This window comes from Dromaius novaehollandiae, chromosome 4 (genome assembly GCF_036370855.1).
Source record: "Dromaius novaehollandiae isolate bDroNov1 chromosome 4, bDroNov1.hap1, whole genome shotgun sequence".
Taxonomy (NCBI): Eukaryota; Metazoa; Chordata; class Aves; order Casuariiformes; family Dromaiidae; genus Dromaius; species Dromaius novaehollandiae.
Window position 1 is genome coordinate 69,800,985 of NC_088101.1, and position 19,062 is coordinate 69,820,046.

The 19,062-nt window shown below is 36.2% G+C and overlaps 1 protein-coding gene across 7 annotated transcripts in view; it reads right to left on the minus strand.

The window, feature by feature from the left end:
- The window catches only part of SLIT2 (slit guidance ligand 2), a 261,240-nt gene that overhangs the window by 29,119 nt on the left and 213,059 nt on the right, over positions 1-19,062 (minus strand). For 6 of the 7 annotated variants that reach the window (XM_026121952.2, XM_064511376.1, XM_026121953.2 and 3 more), the window contains 8 exons: positions 17,917-17,985; positions 15,408-15,479; positions 15,114-15,185; positions 13,565-13,636; positions 11,038-11,201; positions 5,509-5,633; positions 5,274-5,371; positions 3,688-3,827 (listed from right to left, as the gene is read on the minus strand). In XM_026121952.2, coding sequence (XP_025977737.1) covers positions 3,688-3,827; positions 5,274-5,371; positions 5,509-5,633; positions 11,038-11,201; positions 13,565-13,636; positions 15,114-15,185; positions 15,408-15,479; positions 17,917-17,985 — 812 coding nt within the window. The remainder of the gene's footprint in view (positions 1-3,687; positions 3,828-5,273; positions 5,372-5,508; positions 5,634-11,037; positions 11,202-13,564; positions 13,637-15,113; positions 15,186-15,407; positions 15,480-17,916; positions 17,986-19,062) is intronic. The other variant, XM_064511374.1, reaches the window with a different exon arrangement.

The following is a 19,062-nucleotide window of genomic DNA, read 5'->3' on the forward strand; positions in this document are numbered from 1 at the left end:
ACAGCAGAGCAAAACAAACAGAAAAAGTAAGAAGTATATGTCGCTGCTGGCATAAGAAAGGTTTTACTTTTGGATCAGTTAGATCTGTGATCTAATGACTGATGGCAATGAGCAAGAGAAATGATCATCTGTAATCTATAGAATGCACACAGAATGACCTGACATTTACTGGACTGCGGTTAAAATAAAGGAGATGGTAATGTTAAGAGAATAGCAAGGTTAAAGAGTGCAGGACATAGTGAGGTATTTCAAATGTTTTATTTCTCGAGGTTTCGTCAGACACTCGGAATGCCCACTGATCCCATCCGCTTACTGTTGATTTCACAGGTAAGGTCTGTGACCTTAAGAAAGCTCACGGTATAGTGCACATACCATTCTTTGTCTTTCCAACTATAACTGGGGAGGGAATCATAAAACTTCACTGAATCAGGGAAAAATGGATTTCTAATTCTTAAGCAATAACATAAGCCAACAAGCTTTTTATTTGTTTGTTTTTAAATGAATACTACTTACTTGAGAAGAGTGTCAATTTTCAGGGATTGTTAGAAAAGGCAAAACATGACGGCTTCATTTTGCGCTATAATATTCTTTACAGCATCTTTTGTATTTTTGTGTTTGTATTTTCAGAGGCAGTTTGAGATTCCAGCAAGCCCTCTACACATAAATAAAACTTTAAAGAAGAATGCTTTACATTTCATATCAGCAGGTTCCAACCAACTTCTTCCTTATCTTGTGCTGCTAAAATGCAGAGCCTATTTGCAGACAACCATTCACCCAGAAAAATATTCTGGGCTGGTGCATTTCTACATTCAGCAGATATGTGCTATGACATCCTGAAACCAGACAATTCGAAGTATTGCCAACAGACTTAAAAGCAAACAGGACAAGCCTGTGGTGGTATTCTCCTGGTATGTACACCATCCCAGCCTCCAGCAACTGACAGCTCAGGGACTTTCTGAGCCAGAGATAGCATGTTTGTATTTAAAAATATTTTTACCTCCTGTATATACACTCAGTTTTCCTAATGATTAACTTATTTTTGCTTAGCTAGTACAGGAATTCACTAAGTGAAAAATACCTTTCATAAAAAAAAAAGATTAGCAATATGCATATCTCATTTTAACCTCTTACAGCACATGCTGAAATCCAAAGGTTTAAGAGGTTCCTCATGAAAATTAACTTATCTGTACTAGACTGGGATTCAGTTACTTATCTTTCAAATCAGGTTATAGGGCAGAGAAGAATTTCCTATAAATGATTTGGTAACTCATACACAGTTGAGGCAACTGTAAGATCATTTTATATTCTGAACACTACCATTTCTAGATCCTGATGCATCCAGACTACCGGCAGTCTAAATCTACAACACTGAAGGTTATTTAATTATTATGCAAGATCAAGGATGGTGGGGTGTGAAGACCTCTGGACTAGCTTGATGATATCCTCTCCTACAATTAATCTCAAGACTGGCCTTAGATCTCACTATTGTGCCCTGTCTTCAGATGTACGACAGCAAGTCTGTTGTGGAATTCTGTACTGTATCCTACAGACTCAAAAACCTGAACTTTTTCTACAATTTATGCATCAACTTACCTATAAAATGACTTGAGACTCTGCTGTCATATATTCAGAAAAATGTGTGTGTATGTGTTTATGATGAGGTGTGGAAAAATATGAAGAGATTTTAAAATCTCAATTTTTTTTTGAAAAAAGAACAGTTAAAATTACTGATTGCAAATAGATTGTTTTGATTTATTTTAGAGCTGCTGAGAAGATTCTCACCTACTCACATGATCTATTGACTTCAGTATTGATTATGAGTATGCACTGTATCTATAAAAGCAAGTATTTTTTCTTTTTAATGTAGTTTGCGAGCAAAAAAACTTGCCAAGTAAAATCATAGCATTGTCCTTTGGGAATTATGCACAAACTATTCAACAACAGAAGTAGAATCTTCAAAGAAATGTAGGTGGCATTTCCTTAGTTACCAGTCCAATTAAAAATTTACTTTTTTGTATTTTGACTGAAAAACCACAACTGCAATATAAACATTAAAATAAAAATGTTACCATGGTTTATGCTCTTCTTTTTGTTCTAATCAGATACATAGATAGAGAAATGCTACAATTACCATTTCAATTGAATATGTAAAATGTAAATTTCAATTACAAAGCTACCAAAATGCAACAGACACACAGAACATTATTAGGCTAGTGCATATAAACAACCCTTTGTGTCTACTCCAATGGATATTTAATACAAAACAGTCCTTCCCATAAGATATTATGAATACAGCAAGCTATCAACTATAGCAGTCTAAATGTAACTAGAGAAATGTAAAAAACTAGGAAATGGACAACACAGGCAAAAGACTGCCAAGCTGCTGAGGAGCAATGCATGTGCAAATGAATTGTCTACTATTTTGTAGGTATATGAAACCTGCTAGTGTAAAACCTCTAACCATGAAACCTAGACTGAAGTGACTCTGGCTTACTTTCTTCCGGTCTATCTAGTAGAATATCTGATCACATTTTTAAAGGATATAGCAATTGATCCCAGGGGCTGAAGCTTGACTCAGATACAGCTGAAATGTTAATTATAGGAACAAACATATCTCTGGACATATTAATGGTCCTACCTGTTATTTGTTTCTAAGACTTGAACTGTCAGTTGCAGTATCTGGCAAAACAGTATCTTGCCTAAACAGAATTTGTCTGTTCTTCCAGATACGGACCACCCAGTTATTCTTAAGCATCTTATTTTGGCTACTTTTAACCTGTACTGCTTTAGTTACTGTCCCTTGTTCTGTACGGGGACTCTCTTCCAAATATTTACCCAGCATAGGTACTGGATGAGTACATGTATTGTATTTTTAAATGGTATTTCTTCTATCTGTGTTCTAAAATCTCCACTCACTGTGGCTTTCCAAGATTTAAATACTGACTTTAAATTTGAACATCCTAAATCATTTGTATGTATGTTGGAGGTAATACCTTGGCTTCAATAGGAGTTAGCTGTGTTTTCAATACATGAAATTACCTTGACAATTCACCTCCTCCCAGTTTTCCTGAACACAAATTTAGTGCTCCCTGAGGGCAGAGAAAACCTCACCTCACAGGGGCAACAGGACTGATTATAGTGAAGATATAGGATGGCTGGGTAGAATTAATTCCTGGGCTTTTGGCTGAGCCTACAACTGACAGAAACGAACAAACACACGCTCTCTAACAATACCTTTTTCATGCGTGCTAGAGCAGAAAGCATCACACTCTACATTAATGTTTCTAACAGAGGGCAGGACACCACCGAGGGATGCCACATCCAGTTCCCTTCTAGCAGAGAAGAATCTTCCTCTGCTCCGTTAGTAAACTGAAGGATAAGAGCAGAATACTTAATTTCCAGAATCCTACAACTACAAGGTTTCTTCGTTGGGCTTTCAGGGTTAGCTAAGCAGTGGTGGGGGACACATTTTGAAAGATTTTTTTAAATAACAAAATGCTGTAGTTTCAAAACTAACAAAGAAATCAATGAATGAGCATTAAGGAATAATACAATAGGAACATGGCGGGAAATCTGGCTTCAAGTCAATTGCAGAAGTACCACTAATTCACCTACAAATTGAAAAATATTACTGTTCTTTTGCTAGGAATGTTCTTGAATTACCTGTACTTTCTCTTATACTCCTACCTGTATATTCAGGTGGACAAAGACAAGTATAGTTATTAATTCCATCCACACAAGTAGAATTGTTTTCACAGTCATTGTCTTCACAGTCATCAACATTAACTTCACAGTTTTCACCTTCAAATCCGTCTGCACAAGTGCACCTGCAATACAGAAAATAGAACTGACTACAAGGACATTTTAGCTAGGGAGACCAGACAAGAAGTTCTGTAATTAATAGGTACATTGATTAGTAATCACTACCCCATTAGGCAAATGGCTAACATGCTGTAAAAGTATTTATGAATATTACCAAAATAATTTTTATCTTAAAAAAACAAAAAACAAAATAGAAAAGATGTCTAAATTTGTGCTTTAATTCTTAGCTTCTTAAATTAAAGCTTCTTAAATTAAACCACTGAACTTCCCTTTTCCAGGTTGAAATACCTGCCACTTTGATAAGATTAGATTATATTTCTTATGGAAAGTGATCGTGGAAAAGTTTTTCAAAGTTAAGCACAGGCAAAAGACTTTGCAGGATCACTGATTAGTATGTAGTACTATATTCTTCTGTTATACAGTTAAAATATACCATTTCCATATACAATATATGTATTTATATATATAGACACAGCCTACATAAACAAAAGCAGTAAACTTTTGCTTTTACATATGCTTACACAGTACACATACACCAAAAAAGATAATAAATGTAAAATCCCACTGAAATATGATCATGCATATATTTCATGTAATTTGCAGTATCTATAATTTCTGCAGCTTTGCTTTTCAAAAGACTGCTTTGCTTTTCAAAATACATAGTGCTTAAACAAATAAATCAGAAGAGTCAAATTCTGTGACCGTGACTATGTCACTTTAAATTCTAGAGGCATGATATTAAGATGTATACACTTAATTTTTAATAGAAAACTATTTAATCCTTGGGCAGAATTTGGATTAAAAAATAAGAATAATGTGTTAATGAATTGCAGAATAATGAATTGTTTCTTTTTGAAGTGTCATTTCTAACAAGCTTGAGGTGTAGATTATTAAATGCCTAATAATTTCATGTAAGAATGCTAAAGAACTTTATTTCATAATTCATGAAGTACATCTGGAGTAATTGTACTGTGTGATTAAATAACTCAAGATTAAAAATGCTCACAGCATGTTTATCTGCTGGCATAGTGAGTCTGAGATGAATCATTAATTTCTGTTCCACTGGGATTTACATTTTATCATTTACACGCTGTCTGTTGAAGTAATACACATGACAATAGATGAATTGTGAGATTTTTTCAGCAGGGATCTAGCTAGCTATTAATTAGCATAATGGAGTCAATACTATGTTGTCTTGACCTGATATGCCTCAACTAATCACAATCGTTGGCTGTTGTTTTTAACAGTTTCAAAGCTTTAGAAGCTTTCCAAGGACAGTGACATTTTCTGAAAACTTCAGAAGCACTGAAAGTCTGCCATGGCGGCGTCCTTACCAACCAATGCGGAGTCTTCTTACAAGCCTCTGGAATCCAAAGATTAACACTCAAGTTATTTAAACATGTAAGACTCGACAGTTTCTCCTTCTGTTATTACAAATAAAAACGACCTACCAGAAACCATCTTTTTCTCCTTCTTTTAAATGACAAGTTCCACCATGGTGGCAAGGGTTACTAACGCAGGCATGAATGGGAATATCACAGTCTTGACCCTATGCATGGAACAACAGCATCAATTATGAAAATATAGGCACTAATGGAAGTAAGCCAAATAAAATCTCTTATAAGGGTTGTTAGGAGCAAAAGCTCACATTTCAGTAAGCTTTCTTCCTCTTCATTCAGCACCTACCTTGAAACCATATGGGCAAGTACATCTATAGAAGTCAACTGGATCATTGTTGCAGGTTCCATCATTTTTGCATGGATTTGATAAGCAAGGATTACACTTGGCAAGAATATTAACATCCACAGGCCCTTAAAAATACAAATTTGATAGTCAGAAACAAACAACTGCTAATTTAGACTTGACGGGATGCATCTGCCATATTGCTTTAAATTATAAAATACTATTTATTCTTTAGTTATTGTGGCATTTTCTATATGAATTGAATGCTGGACTTAATTCCTTTGACATGACCAAGTAAAATTTGGGTTTGTTTTTTGGTCTTAATTATCACTTTTAAAAAATCAAAGAGAAGCTCACCCCAAAGTGATTTCTGTACCTCCGTTCTCTGAAATCTGTACAGTTCTGATCCATGGATCACTATCTCTCCTTTGTAGTATAAAGGAACAATACAATTTCAGCTTTTGTTTCTTTAGGGAATAAAAATTGCTTATGAAGACAAAGCCTATCACAGACTCCAATCTTGGTAGTGTTACTGAAAACACTATTTTTAATCCATTTTGGTTTAATTTAAACTGCAGGATCACGGAGAAGTGATGGTAAAATCAGCTGCTAAAATCATCAGTAAATTGGTTGAAGACCTAGAGCAGCTGGCCAGCTCTGTCGTAAACTGCATTCTTCAAGCTACTAGGCTGTGGAGAGCTCTGCCTACTGCCCTGCTCCTTTACGGGGTCAGCCACGGTCCTGTGCGTTCCTGCACACGTTGAACCCACAAATAGTGCAAACTACGCTATGCATCTGTGTGCAAGTGAGGGCTGCCAGCCATGCCTGCAGTCACTTTTCGCATATCAGCAGCAAGGAGAGTTTGCTCACGCCTCTGTCCTAATGATTATAACAACAGAATTTAGAAGAGAACACTGACAAAATCTTAAGTTTCACAAGGCAAACTGCTGCCAGCTTTGGCCTACATAAATCTTACGCCCAGTGTATAAATATTTATTAAATATCTATTTACTTATTTTCTGATATTTTACAATTTTAAGGCAGCTTTTGTAGGGTGAATTCTCAAGAACCATCACTTATTAGGTTTTCTTTTTAGCCAAATGACTGAAGAAATCACTCATTATTCCTTAAGAATTACACATCACCTGCTCTTTAATAATAATTCATTTTCATAGATCTCTGTGAGAGATAAAAGATTCATAACCGTAAGAAAAAACAGGGGTTGCAAAGACAATCATCAATTGAGAGAATGAACATACATTCTCTACTATCTCCAGCTGCATTGCCTGACAACACCATCATCTCTGGCTTGCTTTCAGCTTTCATGTATGAAAACACACCGCTACTTCTAAATTTTAAGTACCCTGTAACCATTACTTGTAAATTTTAAGGAACAACCACTGATTTCTTCAGTAACTTGACAGAAAAGTGAACTCCTCAGGCCTGCTAGTGAAACTGTCTAATCGCTCCCTAACACTTTTTCTCCAAAATGAGCGAAACAGCAAAGCTCGTCAAGCTAACAGGGCTCATTTTTCCTGAGATACACTATTTCATACTCTTTTTTTTTTAACCTAAGTTTAATTTCTTTACTGATTTTTCTTTGCAGAACTAAACTCAGACATGTCATTCGGAAGGAGCTAATGATGGAAACAAGCCATATCACTATAAGGATACAGTAGGGATGGTAGATAGCGAGATGCTGACAAATTTTTCTTTTAATCTGCAGTTGCTGGTATCCTTCTGTGTCACAGCTTGCAAGCAATTGCAAAGAGATAAACACAGCAATCTGCGATAAGATGCTTATTGCCAAAGTCACAATCTATATAGATCATTGACTATTCTTGTACTTCATTACCTATATTTGAAAGAGAAATCTATAGCTAATTAAAGTTCCGGTAGAAGCAGCAAACAACAGAGGTAGGCAAGTTGAAACAAATACCATAAAATTAACATCTGGAAAATCCTGACTGTGTACTCCAGACTATTGCTGATTATTGTGAGACTATGTCAAGAGGTTCTGTGAAGCAAATACGGAGCAAGAGGGAGCACACTTAAAAGAATTTCTTAAATTATAATACTGCGCTGTAGCCTGGAGTGCTACGCTTTCTTGCCTCAATTGTTTTTTCCAAAATATTAATGATTTTACATGAATCTAAAAAAACCAAACAAACTCAGTAACTAAGGTTATTTTCCTAAATGGATTAGCAATCTACATTTCACTTCTAAAACTGAGCTAGAAAACGGGAAAAAAGTACTAAAAAGGCAGTAAACAACACTGTGTCTGTTTTTGTGTTTATTTGCATTTATTTTGTGTTTATTTCAAACTATATATGCAGTTATTATATTAATATTTTTAATATTTTGATTCATCATTTTTCAGCTACAGGATTGAAACCCAGAAACGTTTCAGATATTTTTACTGAACTCTAACGGAAAGCCAGTTTGGGAACTTATTCTTGCTTGTAGTATATTGTTGTTTTCCTATTTCTGTCTGCAAGTGTTAAAAGAGCTGCATATGAGAAAGAATTGGGTTCAAAACCTATTATTTACTTTTTCACATTATGGACATATATATCCTTAAAAAGACCCTAAATATCTATCCTTAAAATAAAAAAGAAATCTCTATTGTTTTGTAAACAGTAAAAAACTGCCTGCATTTTTATTTACAAATATATATATACTCACACATGTACCTACTAGTACACTAGTATCTACTGTTTTTAAAAGAAAAAATAGTATGAACCCTCTCAAAACTAGCTCCCAAAAAAACCTGTTACAAGAAAAACTTTAAACTCTGACTTGTTTTGAGTCAGGAACTCCTACTATATCTACGATACGACCTCAAAACCAGTATCCACACTGAGTATATATGTATGACAGCACGTATACGCACAAAGCTGCTAATAAAATCACTGATTATAGTATACTCAGTAGCAACAATCATTGCAGACGGTTAATTTTCAACCCTAGAACTCAGACTTTTAGAACAACAAAAACACTCATATAGTTATGCTCTGCAACGTATCACAAAGAATCAGCTGTAAATTCATCCAAGAAGGGGAAAACGAACAGTTGGCATGCATGTCTTAGGGAAGAAGTCTGCTGGAGGTGCACAAAGGGAAGGTCAGAAGGTCTGTACTCAACCACAGCATCCATTCTGGATCCACTTACAACCTTACCTGGTATCAGAAAACCACAAGGCCCTGGGATCTCTAGAAGCAGGGCATGGTTTGTAAAGGGGTGAAAGTAAAAGAGTGAGAGTCTGTTAGAGACCACATATGAAAGGAAAAAACCCACAAACCTAGAAAAACAACTGAAGGAAGAAAATACTAAGGAATGATTTCTATGGCTTAAATTCACATGCTTCCAGTGGTTTTTTGGAACTTTACAACTGAGCTGAGACTTCACTTTAAAATGCTCATTTTCACATGGAACTATTCATTAAGTGAAATTCAAGCACGTTTCACTTTGAATTGAATCCAGAGACACTAATAAGAGGGAATTACACATTATTCTTTTCCTGTAAATAATAGCAGATCATCAACAGATTGTACATCCAAAGACAATCCCCTCACTCACAGTTTAAAATCTTGGTTCTAGCAGGAATATAGCATCTTCCTAATTCCCATTCAGCAGTTCATTTTTAAGCAGAAGATAAAATTACTTATCTTTGAGTAACAGAGACATAATATCTTACAGGGCCATCATGTCACTGAAAAGCTGGTGAGTGGCAATCTGTAATTATGAGCATCTTCACAGAAGGACAGTGGCAGGAAAATTATTTTCGCTCAAAGGTATCCATAATACCAGATCTCCACTCTTGGAAGTGAAACAAATACAGTTCTTACCCTGCATAATAATATAAATTAAATATAAAAGCATATGTTCCGATGGGCAAGAGGGAGTAAGATACACTGTCTGGGTTGTCTGACAGAAACGTAACTATGATTGCAGGAGGGGGTGACATGACGTAGTTTTTTAAATTGATAAGAGTTGGAAAATGACTAAACAGGTCCTTTGTGTCTCCACAAATCTTCTTCCACTTGTAACCCTAAAACAAGGGGTAATAAAAGTGTATCTGCAATAATGATCAGTAGATGCTTGTAGAGAAAATGACCGGGTTGGCCAGAAAATCTCCTATCTAAAATCAGACTAGGTGACTTCCGCAACAGATCAGTGTCATATGCAATGAACATGGATATGACCTCAGAGATCTATTATTGTAAAATTACAACAAGAATTTGGAGAGAAAGACAACTAATTAGCATCACACACAACAAATGGGTTGGATTCCCAGTAGTTTATGTTTACTAAAATTTTTTTGATAGAAAACCTAAGGAGAGAAGACTTAGGATGAACATGCCAGCTAAAAACAGCATGGGATGAGAGCTGACTATGGCACAGTTGCATCACTTTTCAAAGAAAGAATTTGCAAAGGAGTTAAGCTCACCTTTGGAGACACATTAACAGATGAATCAGTCAAAACAGCTTGAAGATTACCCAGTCTGTGAGAATAAGTTACTTCTACAAAACCTAAAATCGTATTTATCTAATGCCTCAGAAATAAATACAAGCTTAGTAAGAGGCATACAAGTATGAGCACATGCATTTTTTTTTTAAGTGGGATTTCAATGTTTCTAAATCTAGGAGTCTGAAAAACGAAGTTACAGCAGAAGTTTTCTGTGTTTTTAAAATATTTAAGAAGGCAAAAACAGACAGGAAGAAAGATCCAAGAGTAAAACAAGTCAAGTCCTCCTTCACATACGAGTCAAAAAGACACTTTTCTAATACAAAAAAATAGTAAGATTCAAAAAAAGGACCCGAGAATTAAATACACAATAATATGCATTGTGATAGATGTGCCAACAATGTTAGTACTGACAAGGAGATGAATACTCTTCTTTCAAACTATGAGAAACCTCTCTACATATGTAAATACCATTCTTAAATGAGACACCTATAGAGGTAACCGCACCCCTTCATCTGCTTTGCATTTTTTTATGCTTTCTTCTGAAACATCAAAGGAAACAGCATTCTGGACATACTGATGCAGTTACAAACCACTGAGATAATGCAGACTGCAAGGATCATAGACCTGAAAAATTATGCATGTATTTACAGTTTTTACTGTAAACAGTCTGAAGGGAAAGAACATTCTTGGGCTAAGAGAAGTGCAGGTGTTTAGGTTTAGCTCACGACTAAGACAGTACTATGTACCTATACACAGGCACATGTACTTCATCCACATACCAAGAATATTACACTACAGATTGGAAGAATTTTTTTCTCCATCTATTCGTTGAACAGAAATAGGTATCAAAGTCCTTAAAATAAATACAGTTCCTGAATGGAACCAATTGTTACATCCCAAAGTATGTGAAGGAATGATGACAAAGCAGAGTGAGGATGCTGTAATAAATGTATTTAGACAACACACGACTTTCTTATTTCACAGCTCAACTATTCATCTGTAAAGATTCAAGACTGCTACTTTAGAGAAAAAAAACAAACCAAAACCCCTAAAATCAGTACCTTGGCAAGTAAATTTTTTTGAAGGAGTTGTGAGAAGAAGTTTATCTGCCATTTCTCCAGGACCAGCACAACGTGCAATACCAGGTTCTTTGTATTCTGATTTTACCCAGTCAGAGAGCCACTGCATGTTACAATCACAATAAAGAGGATTTGCTCCAATAGCCCTAGGGAAAACAGATAAACAAAAAGAGAATGAAGTTTTCAATGTTTGCTTTTACAAACAAAATGTGGAAAACTGAGGTCAGCAAAAGCCTTTCAAACCATAGACCATCCCCCATATGGAACCTAAACACATGAAGGTGCCTGGATTTGGGTTTTAAAACAAGAGGGGGTGTGAAATTTAGAAGTAAACTTGGTCAGAATCCTAGCTATATTTGGTTGCATTACTGTGAGCTTTGGAGAGCTAATACTAATGAACTCTGTGTCACCTTTGGTATGTAATGACCATCTGTAGAATAAAACTGGTATCGGGAAATTAAGTTAGCAAGAACGAACTATTTCTTCTGGAGTGGCTAAGGCAACCCCACAGACTTCCACCCAAATATTTTTCTTTTTCAGTTCGTGTCTAGCAGGCTGATACAAACCATTTGCTTCCAAGATTCCAAATTGTGATTTATCTTTTTCCTCTTTGGCACACTCCCACTGAACTCACAGCTATGTTCAACAATTCTGTAAAAGGATGCTGCTAAATAAGTACACAAAACTACATTAGCCTAGTGGTAGTTATACTAGAAGTGCCCAATTACGAAAGCAAATCCACTTCTTCAAATAAATATGATTGGTTTTTATTTAAAAATAATTTAGCTAGAGATTTTTAGAATTTCTGTAGAGACTTTTTAAAAATGTCTTTTTTCCCCCTAGAAATTATAAATGTTCCTATAACTCAGAGAATAATGATATGCTGTGTAGTTAGTATGGAGGATATAAGCACTGTATTACTCTATAAACATGTAGTACTTGTATTCTTTTTAATTAATACAATAATCATAGAACTTTCAACAGATAATCCTGCCATGTGCACAAACTGTGAAAAGGCAGCATTTGAACTACCTTTTTCCCCAGATGTTGTGTTTGTTTTTTCTTTTTTTTTTTTTCCTTCCAGTTGCTCTACACCTAATTTCAGATCAATGAGTCTTCTAGAGATGCAAGGAAATCCTTGGCAAGCAAAGGCAGTAGAAATTACCACTGCAGAAACAGTTTTCTGCCACACTGAGCAGCAAGCTCTCTCTAATTATTGCTACACACTTCCAGCTGAACACAAGAAATGATATACACTTGTTCAGTCAGGCTTAACTCAGAGCAGTAACAAAAATCAAACCTGGTGTTATGGGATTTCCTATGGAAAGAGAAATAACTACAATTTGTCTACTCCATGTTTGCAAGCGTGAATGTCAGGCTGAACTGAGAAAACACAACTGCCCTGCTAAAATCAGAAGGATTAGTTAGTAAGGATAACTTGCTAGGCAATAAAAAAAGATACAGTAACAATAGGAAAGAACACATATTTGAAAGGAGAATATAGTCCCCTTTGGTAGCACACATTTTTAAAATGCTCTCAAAGGTATATGACGGAAGTTGCTGATAGCTGACACCTCGGATTCAAGAAAGTAAAAACAGAAACTGAGAAGATCCAAGTAGTATTTTTTTTAAAACATCCACTCAGATATTTTACTTTGCATATACATGAGGTTTTCTTTCCTTTTATATAGCTTCCACCCCCCTCCTTTAAATCTTCTATGCAAGTTTTACTGATATTTCATGCAGATGGGCTAGTTCGATAGTAGCATCTGAATGAATTATAATGTAACAATGAATTAAAGCTTAATCAGCAGCATCAAACTTCTGAGAAATGGCACTTAGAATATAAATGTCCAAGGATAAAACTGAACTACAAGCAGATGATTTCTTTTAACAAGTGCAGCTGTTTAAAAACATAAAAATCAGGTGTATCTAAAAGCAGTAAGTCAACCCACTCCTCAACTGCAAGCAAAGATTTAATATCTATCCATAAACTAAAAGGAGCCCATTGCTCTAATCTCAATTCCCACTGAAAATTAAAAGCAGAATAAAAAATTGCTTCAAATGATACTTTGGTATCAGATTCAACGTGTTCGATGCCAATTTAACAGACAACCCGCACAAAGCAGGGCAAATGTCACAGCCAGACCCGGTTGTGCCTCTGCACGCTGCTGGCCCCTCTGCTGCGCTTGCGCTGCTTCACACACATCTGTCCTGCACTGGACACACAGCCCAGCTGTGGCCTCCCGAGCGATCGTTTCCCTCCATCAGCCAGCTGTTCTCATGCGAATTAAGCCCAGAGCACATTTAGCCTTCACTGCCACGAGCCCACCTGGCTGACTTGTGTCCAGTTTGCTGCCCACCGAGATGCCCACTGGCGGCCCAGCCAGTCCCCAGCTCTGCTGACGCCTGGGGCTCTTCCAGAGCAGCTGCCTTTGCAGAGCTATGTGAAACCTGCTAAACACAAAGGAAGTGTGTGTGGGGGGGAAGCCATTGTCTGAATACTCACAGGTGTGATAATGCTGAAAGATCATTAAAAGCTCCTTCAGGAACAACAGAAATATCATTGCCATGTAAAGACCTTAAAAAGAAAATAAGGGACATTTATGCCTGCCCTGAAATATAATATTTTGTTTATTTTAATAGCAATTAGAAATGTATAAAACTCAGCAGTTTAACATAGCAAATTTCAGCTTCTGTAGACATTTTCCAGCTTTTTACATTGTTTTGAAAAGGTAAACAATGTCCAGCTCGTTTCCTCTGTTCCACTTTTTTTTTTTTTTTTTGGTTTGTTTTACTCTGATTGGCTGCCTAGTCATCACTCCATTTTTTTTATCCTATATCTTCCTTAGAAATGCTGGTAATACGATACTTCTTGAATTGAAAGAATAAAGGCTGGTCAAAGTAGGCACACTTCTGCAAAGTACTGACTGGATTTAGTGATGGCAGAAGAGTCAGAATAATTATTTGTGAACTTTTCAGCAGTTGCCTCCAATTCCCATTAATTATGTTCATGCACTTTTTATCTTTCATGGAATAGTAGAAAATACATGCATTGACTATTCATAAAAATAAGTATTAAGGTTATTGCCCTAATTTGATAATTAAAATGAAAGAATTTAAGTCCTTACTAAGCCTTAATACCTTCACTAATGTTGCCTCTCTTGTGGCAAACCTACACAAAAACTTCTCTCCTTTTCTGTGAATTCATTCATTCACACATATGTCTAACAGTTAAGACTTGATATTACTCATATTTATTTAAAATAAGAAATAGACACATAACAGCTGCCTGAAGTTACATGTACACACTAAAATAATGCCATGCTTGAAACGTTTAATCCAACTAAGCTATCAAAAGGTTAAAAATGATGTGAATGGAGATAAAAATTACATACGTAACTAGAGACTTTTGAGGAAGGATTTTTGCAGGATTATTATTATTTTTTCTGACTGACTGAAGCTGTTAACTGGATCTGTCTATTCCTTATCTTCCTTTGTCCCTTTCTGCTGCTCCCCCATCCCTGTCCCCACCCTGCCTCAACCATGTTTTCCTACTGGCAAAATGGAAAGTTTTCTTGGAACCCCAAAAATTATTTTATTGGCTTTCAATAGTTCATCGTGATCCAATTGGTTTGGAAAAGCTCCTGTATTAAATGAAACTACAAAGCAAGAAATTTACTGTTGGGATAAAAACATTCAGAATTCTACTGCAAAAAACTCCTGTTTATACTGTCCTGTTATACAGGACATTTTTGTTAGACTTGCATGAATATAATAAGAACAACGCACAAAAAATACAATCATGATTAAAAAGCAGAGAGAAAAACAAAGCATATGTCTTTGTACTGCTTTGCTGCCCAGGGTCATGTACCACTCTGTGCGGCGTATTGACTGCATCCTTCCCCAGAATGAAGCCACTTAGACTTTTAAGGCTATATAATTATCGCTTCTCAAATACTTTATAGGTTTTAAAATCTAGTAGTTTCCCACGGGTTTGCTATCTGCTGTACACAAATAGAAATTCTGTAAAATAGCCATAGTTAAGTAATACTTACAACAACCTAAGTGATTTCAAGCCATCAAAGGTCCGGGCAGGGATACACCTCAGCCGGTTGTAACTGAGAATTCTGAAAACACACAAAATGCTGTAAGCGAGCAAATCAGCCACTCGGTAACCACAATGCAGAGCACGACCAAATACAGCTTTTGCACACATAGCCAGTTAGGACACAAGTTATTTTACAGCCTCCAAAACAAGCAAGCTTTAATACCGACTAAATGCCCTTTCTTTCCAAGACAAAAAACACTGGAATGCGTTCAAACAGTTACTGTTACATGTTTAAACTTACAAGGTGAGCAGCTGAGTCATGTTGCTGAAGCTCTGATTAGAAAGAGTGCTGATTCTGTTGTTACTTAAATCTCTATAAAAAATAAATTCAGAAATTCAGACCTTAAAACAACTGCCCCAGTCCTGAAACACCGTATGTTAAACTGACATGACACATTATTTTTATTAGTACAAGTAGTATCATCATTGGTATCAACATTTAGAGCGGCACACTGTTTTATTTTCACATGCCATATACAAGCCCAGCAAGTGTTTAGCTCGATCAATGAAAAGCATTTTCATTTCAACACAGATGAAAAAAGCAGTGCAATGCATTCTTATACAACAGCAGTGCCCATCATGCTGCTGCGTTAATAATGCAATCCTATATGAACCCAAGTGTAGAAATTAAAGCGATGTTTTAAAGTGGAAATCATTCTAGTCATGTCCCTAATGACACCCGAGTAAGTATTATCTAATACTCTACTTAACACTTACAAGCTGAAGACATCAAAGCCCAGAGCTATTATTATAAAGAACACTATCTCAGATTTATACAGAAAGCCTTAACATCTTTCCTGCTGTTCAATATTCTAATGAATAAAAACTTAAGTGTAAGGATGATGGAAGCTGGAGTGGTACACTGGTAGCTTCAAAGAAGCTTTGAAGAAGCTGTATTAATGGGAATTATGCTTGTTCTTTTTTCTCTTACTGTGTTTTCATTTTCATTTTATGCTGCCTATTTCACTATTGTTTACTGTACTCTGTGATGAAATATGGCATTTGTTTCTGAGGGGACCTTAATATTTTAACTTCAAATACTGTTGAATAGCTATGCAGAATACATATCTCTTTGCCTGAAATTTCATGAAAAAACGTAAGACTACTGACTTGTAATAATAAACATATTAGCGAAATAAAACAGCATGAAATCTATCCATAATAGAAAGAAAAAGGAAGATAAAGGATGCTCCATGTTAGTCTGGAACTCGAGAGACTCGTACATAATTCTTTGTTTGACCACAGAAGAACTATGCTCAGTCCCTTTGGGTTTTGGTTTTCCAAATGCAGCTGGGGAACATTCACAGCTTCCTAAGGGCAGCATGAGGACACATATAGAAGAGATTACAATAACGTGTGCCCAAAATAATGTGTCCCCACAAATCTGATAAATAGACATGAATAACACTCATATTATTTGTATTTTATTTACTATTCAACTATAATTTACTGCATTACAGCTGTTTGTCAAATAACGTGCGTATTTTCCGATTAGGAGGCAAAGTTAGCCAGTTCTGGGCTATGTTGGTGAAAAACAGACCAGGAGTACCTAACTCACTCTTGCAGGTCTCTATAGAGGCCTTGTAATTATGACTGTAAATAACCTCAACTCCAGAGAGATATCCAATCTCCTCGGGTACTGCTATCGCACATGGGCCAACCTACATGCATGTTCCCTGCACTGAGGTTACGAAGCATGTAGTTCTCTGCTGCAAGTTAGATCTCGCCTAACTTCCCTGCACAAATCCACAAAGGCTTCCTATAGCGCCTATGCTATACACTATTTTAAATGTGAAAAGCTTGGGAAATCTCTCCTTTCCTAATTTGTGACAATGACTTTCTTTTCTTCTAGCATGAGATAAATAAAGGAAATCAAGATTTTGTTTCCGAATTTTGAACTATTTTTATTTTGTGCAGTAAAGCTCTAAGCTCAGTCAAAAAAAAAAAAAAAAAAAAAAAAAAGTAAGCTACTTTGCTACCCTCCTCCACTTTTTATTTTGATTATAACTAAACCACAAACTGCTTTCAGAATGTTACGAGGTTCATCCTCACTGGCATAAGGGTTTATAGCGCTACCAACAGCCAAGGAACTACAACCAGTTACTCTGACAGTCTTCCTGTTTGTGTTGCTGCACTCTTACAAGGTACAGAAATCATATCAGATTAATTCATGAAGTAGAGATAATAAATTATGGAGTGGCTAGTGATTTGCCTCAAATCACACAGTGAGTCAGCAGCAGAGCTGGGAGTGAGAAGTTCGACACAAACTCTCTTCTTCAGTCATTAAACCATATATATATTGTGGGGCGAACAAAAGGCATTACATTAAAGTGTTACAACAGCAGTATATGCTATTCTTATGTGAAGTACCCAATGGAACCTTTCTTTTAGAACTGAAATCATTTTAGTGCCTTTATGGATTTTTGTAACAAGATACTGCATTATGCACTCTTAATACATATTTTGCAAGATCTTGCATCACTTTTCAAGTCAACTGTAATTTCTGCCTATTTATTTTGTGATGTGATCGCTGGAATGAAATACCCCTGTTCCTAAAATGTTACTCAGTATATTATATGTTGGATGTGATCAGTGGACTAAAATAGCCCTAATTTTAAATTGTGCTCGGGTATTAAATTTTCTAAAAGGTCTGCTACGATTTATAATTTTTTCTTGGAACTAAAAAAGGCAAATTGAATAGCATTTTTATAAATCGTTCCAGCAGAGAATGTTTCTCTGATACTACTTACATAAGCGTTAAATGCTTGTAGTTAGAAAGTTCTTTTGGAACAAGGGTAAACTGATTTCCATCCAAATAACTGGAAAAGAAAAATAAAACATAGAGTATTATTTTTTTTCATTAAAACATTAGCATTCATCCACTAATCTTAGAATACAACAGTAAAGCAATAAACAAAGTTAATTATGAATGAATAAACACTATTTCAGTTTTATAAGAACCTTCACTTACAAATTCTGTTTTTCAGCACCATTACCGAGGACCTGTAGCGCTATTGTATCAGTTATTACTGATACTGTACCAGCGCTATTGTATCAGTTTTTACTACTTTGAGCTATCCAAAATAGAAACAGAACTTGGCATTTAAGGGTAGTCCTTTACGGTAGCATCAGCACGAGCTGGTCCCAGCTCTAATAGTAAATTCATTTGTCATGCCTACAAGTCAGGTCACCTTCCCCAATTTCTCCCTGCATCTGTCATGACATATCAACCATGACAGAAGAGGCAAGCCTACATAGTATGTTAGAAACTAAAGGCAGTAATCAATAACCCTTCCTTTCCTAGGAAAGCTAGAATTGTTTCTACATCTCAGCATCTGTGTTATATTGCTTGGCCTTCTTCCATGCTCGTAATTCTCAAGAGGGGCCTTGCTGGTCCTTAGTGCTAGGCAGGGGCAGAGCCATCAAACTGCATCCGCTCCCCAGTTACTGGCAAATGAACCTAATAGCCCTTGCCTAAAAAGGTGCCAATAGGCAGCCACTTGCTGACAAAGTGACTCCTCGCACAAGTGGAAGAGCTCTTCAGGTAACCATGGCAAGTATCTCAGAGAGGGTGGGAAGTGCAGAATTTACCTGATTGTCTGGGATTCAGCAAATATGGGCAGAAAGATAAAGATCAGCTGGTGAGCTGCTGATAGCCGTGTTACTTGGCTCTTCCCAGAAAGCAGGTAAAAACTACCCTCTCATTATCGCTATACAAAGACACTTTAGCCACCCAAATGCTTGGAAAACACTTCAGTTAAGAGCAGCCTTGGCTAGAGACCTTCTTAGGTGAATTCAGAGCTTAGTCTCTTCTTTGGAATCCTTTGTCTTGACTAAATGGATGCGCTGAAACACAGCTAAACTTAATGAATAGTCAAAATTAAAAGACCTAACTA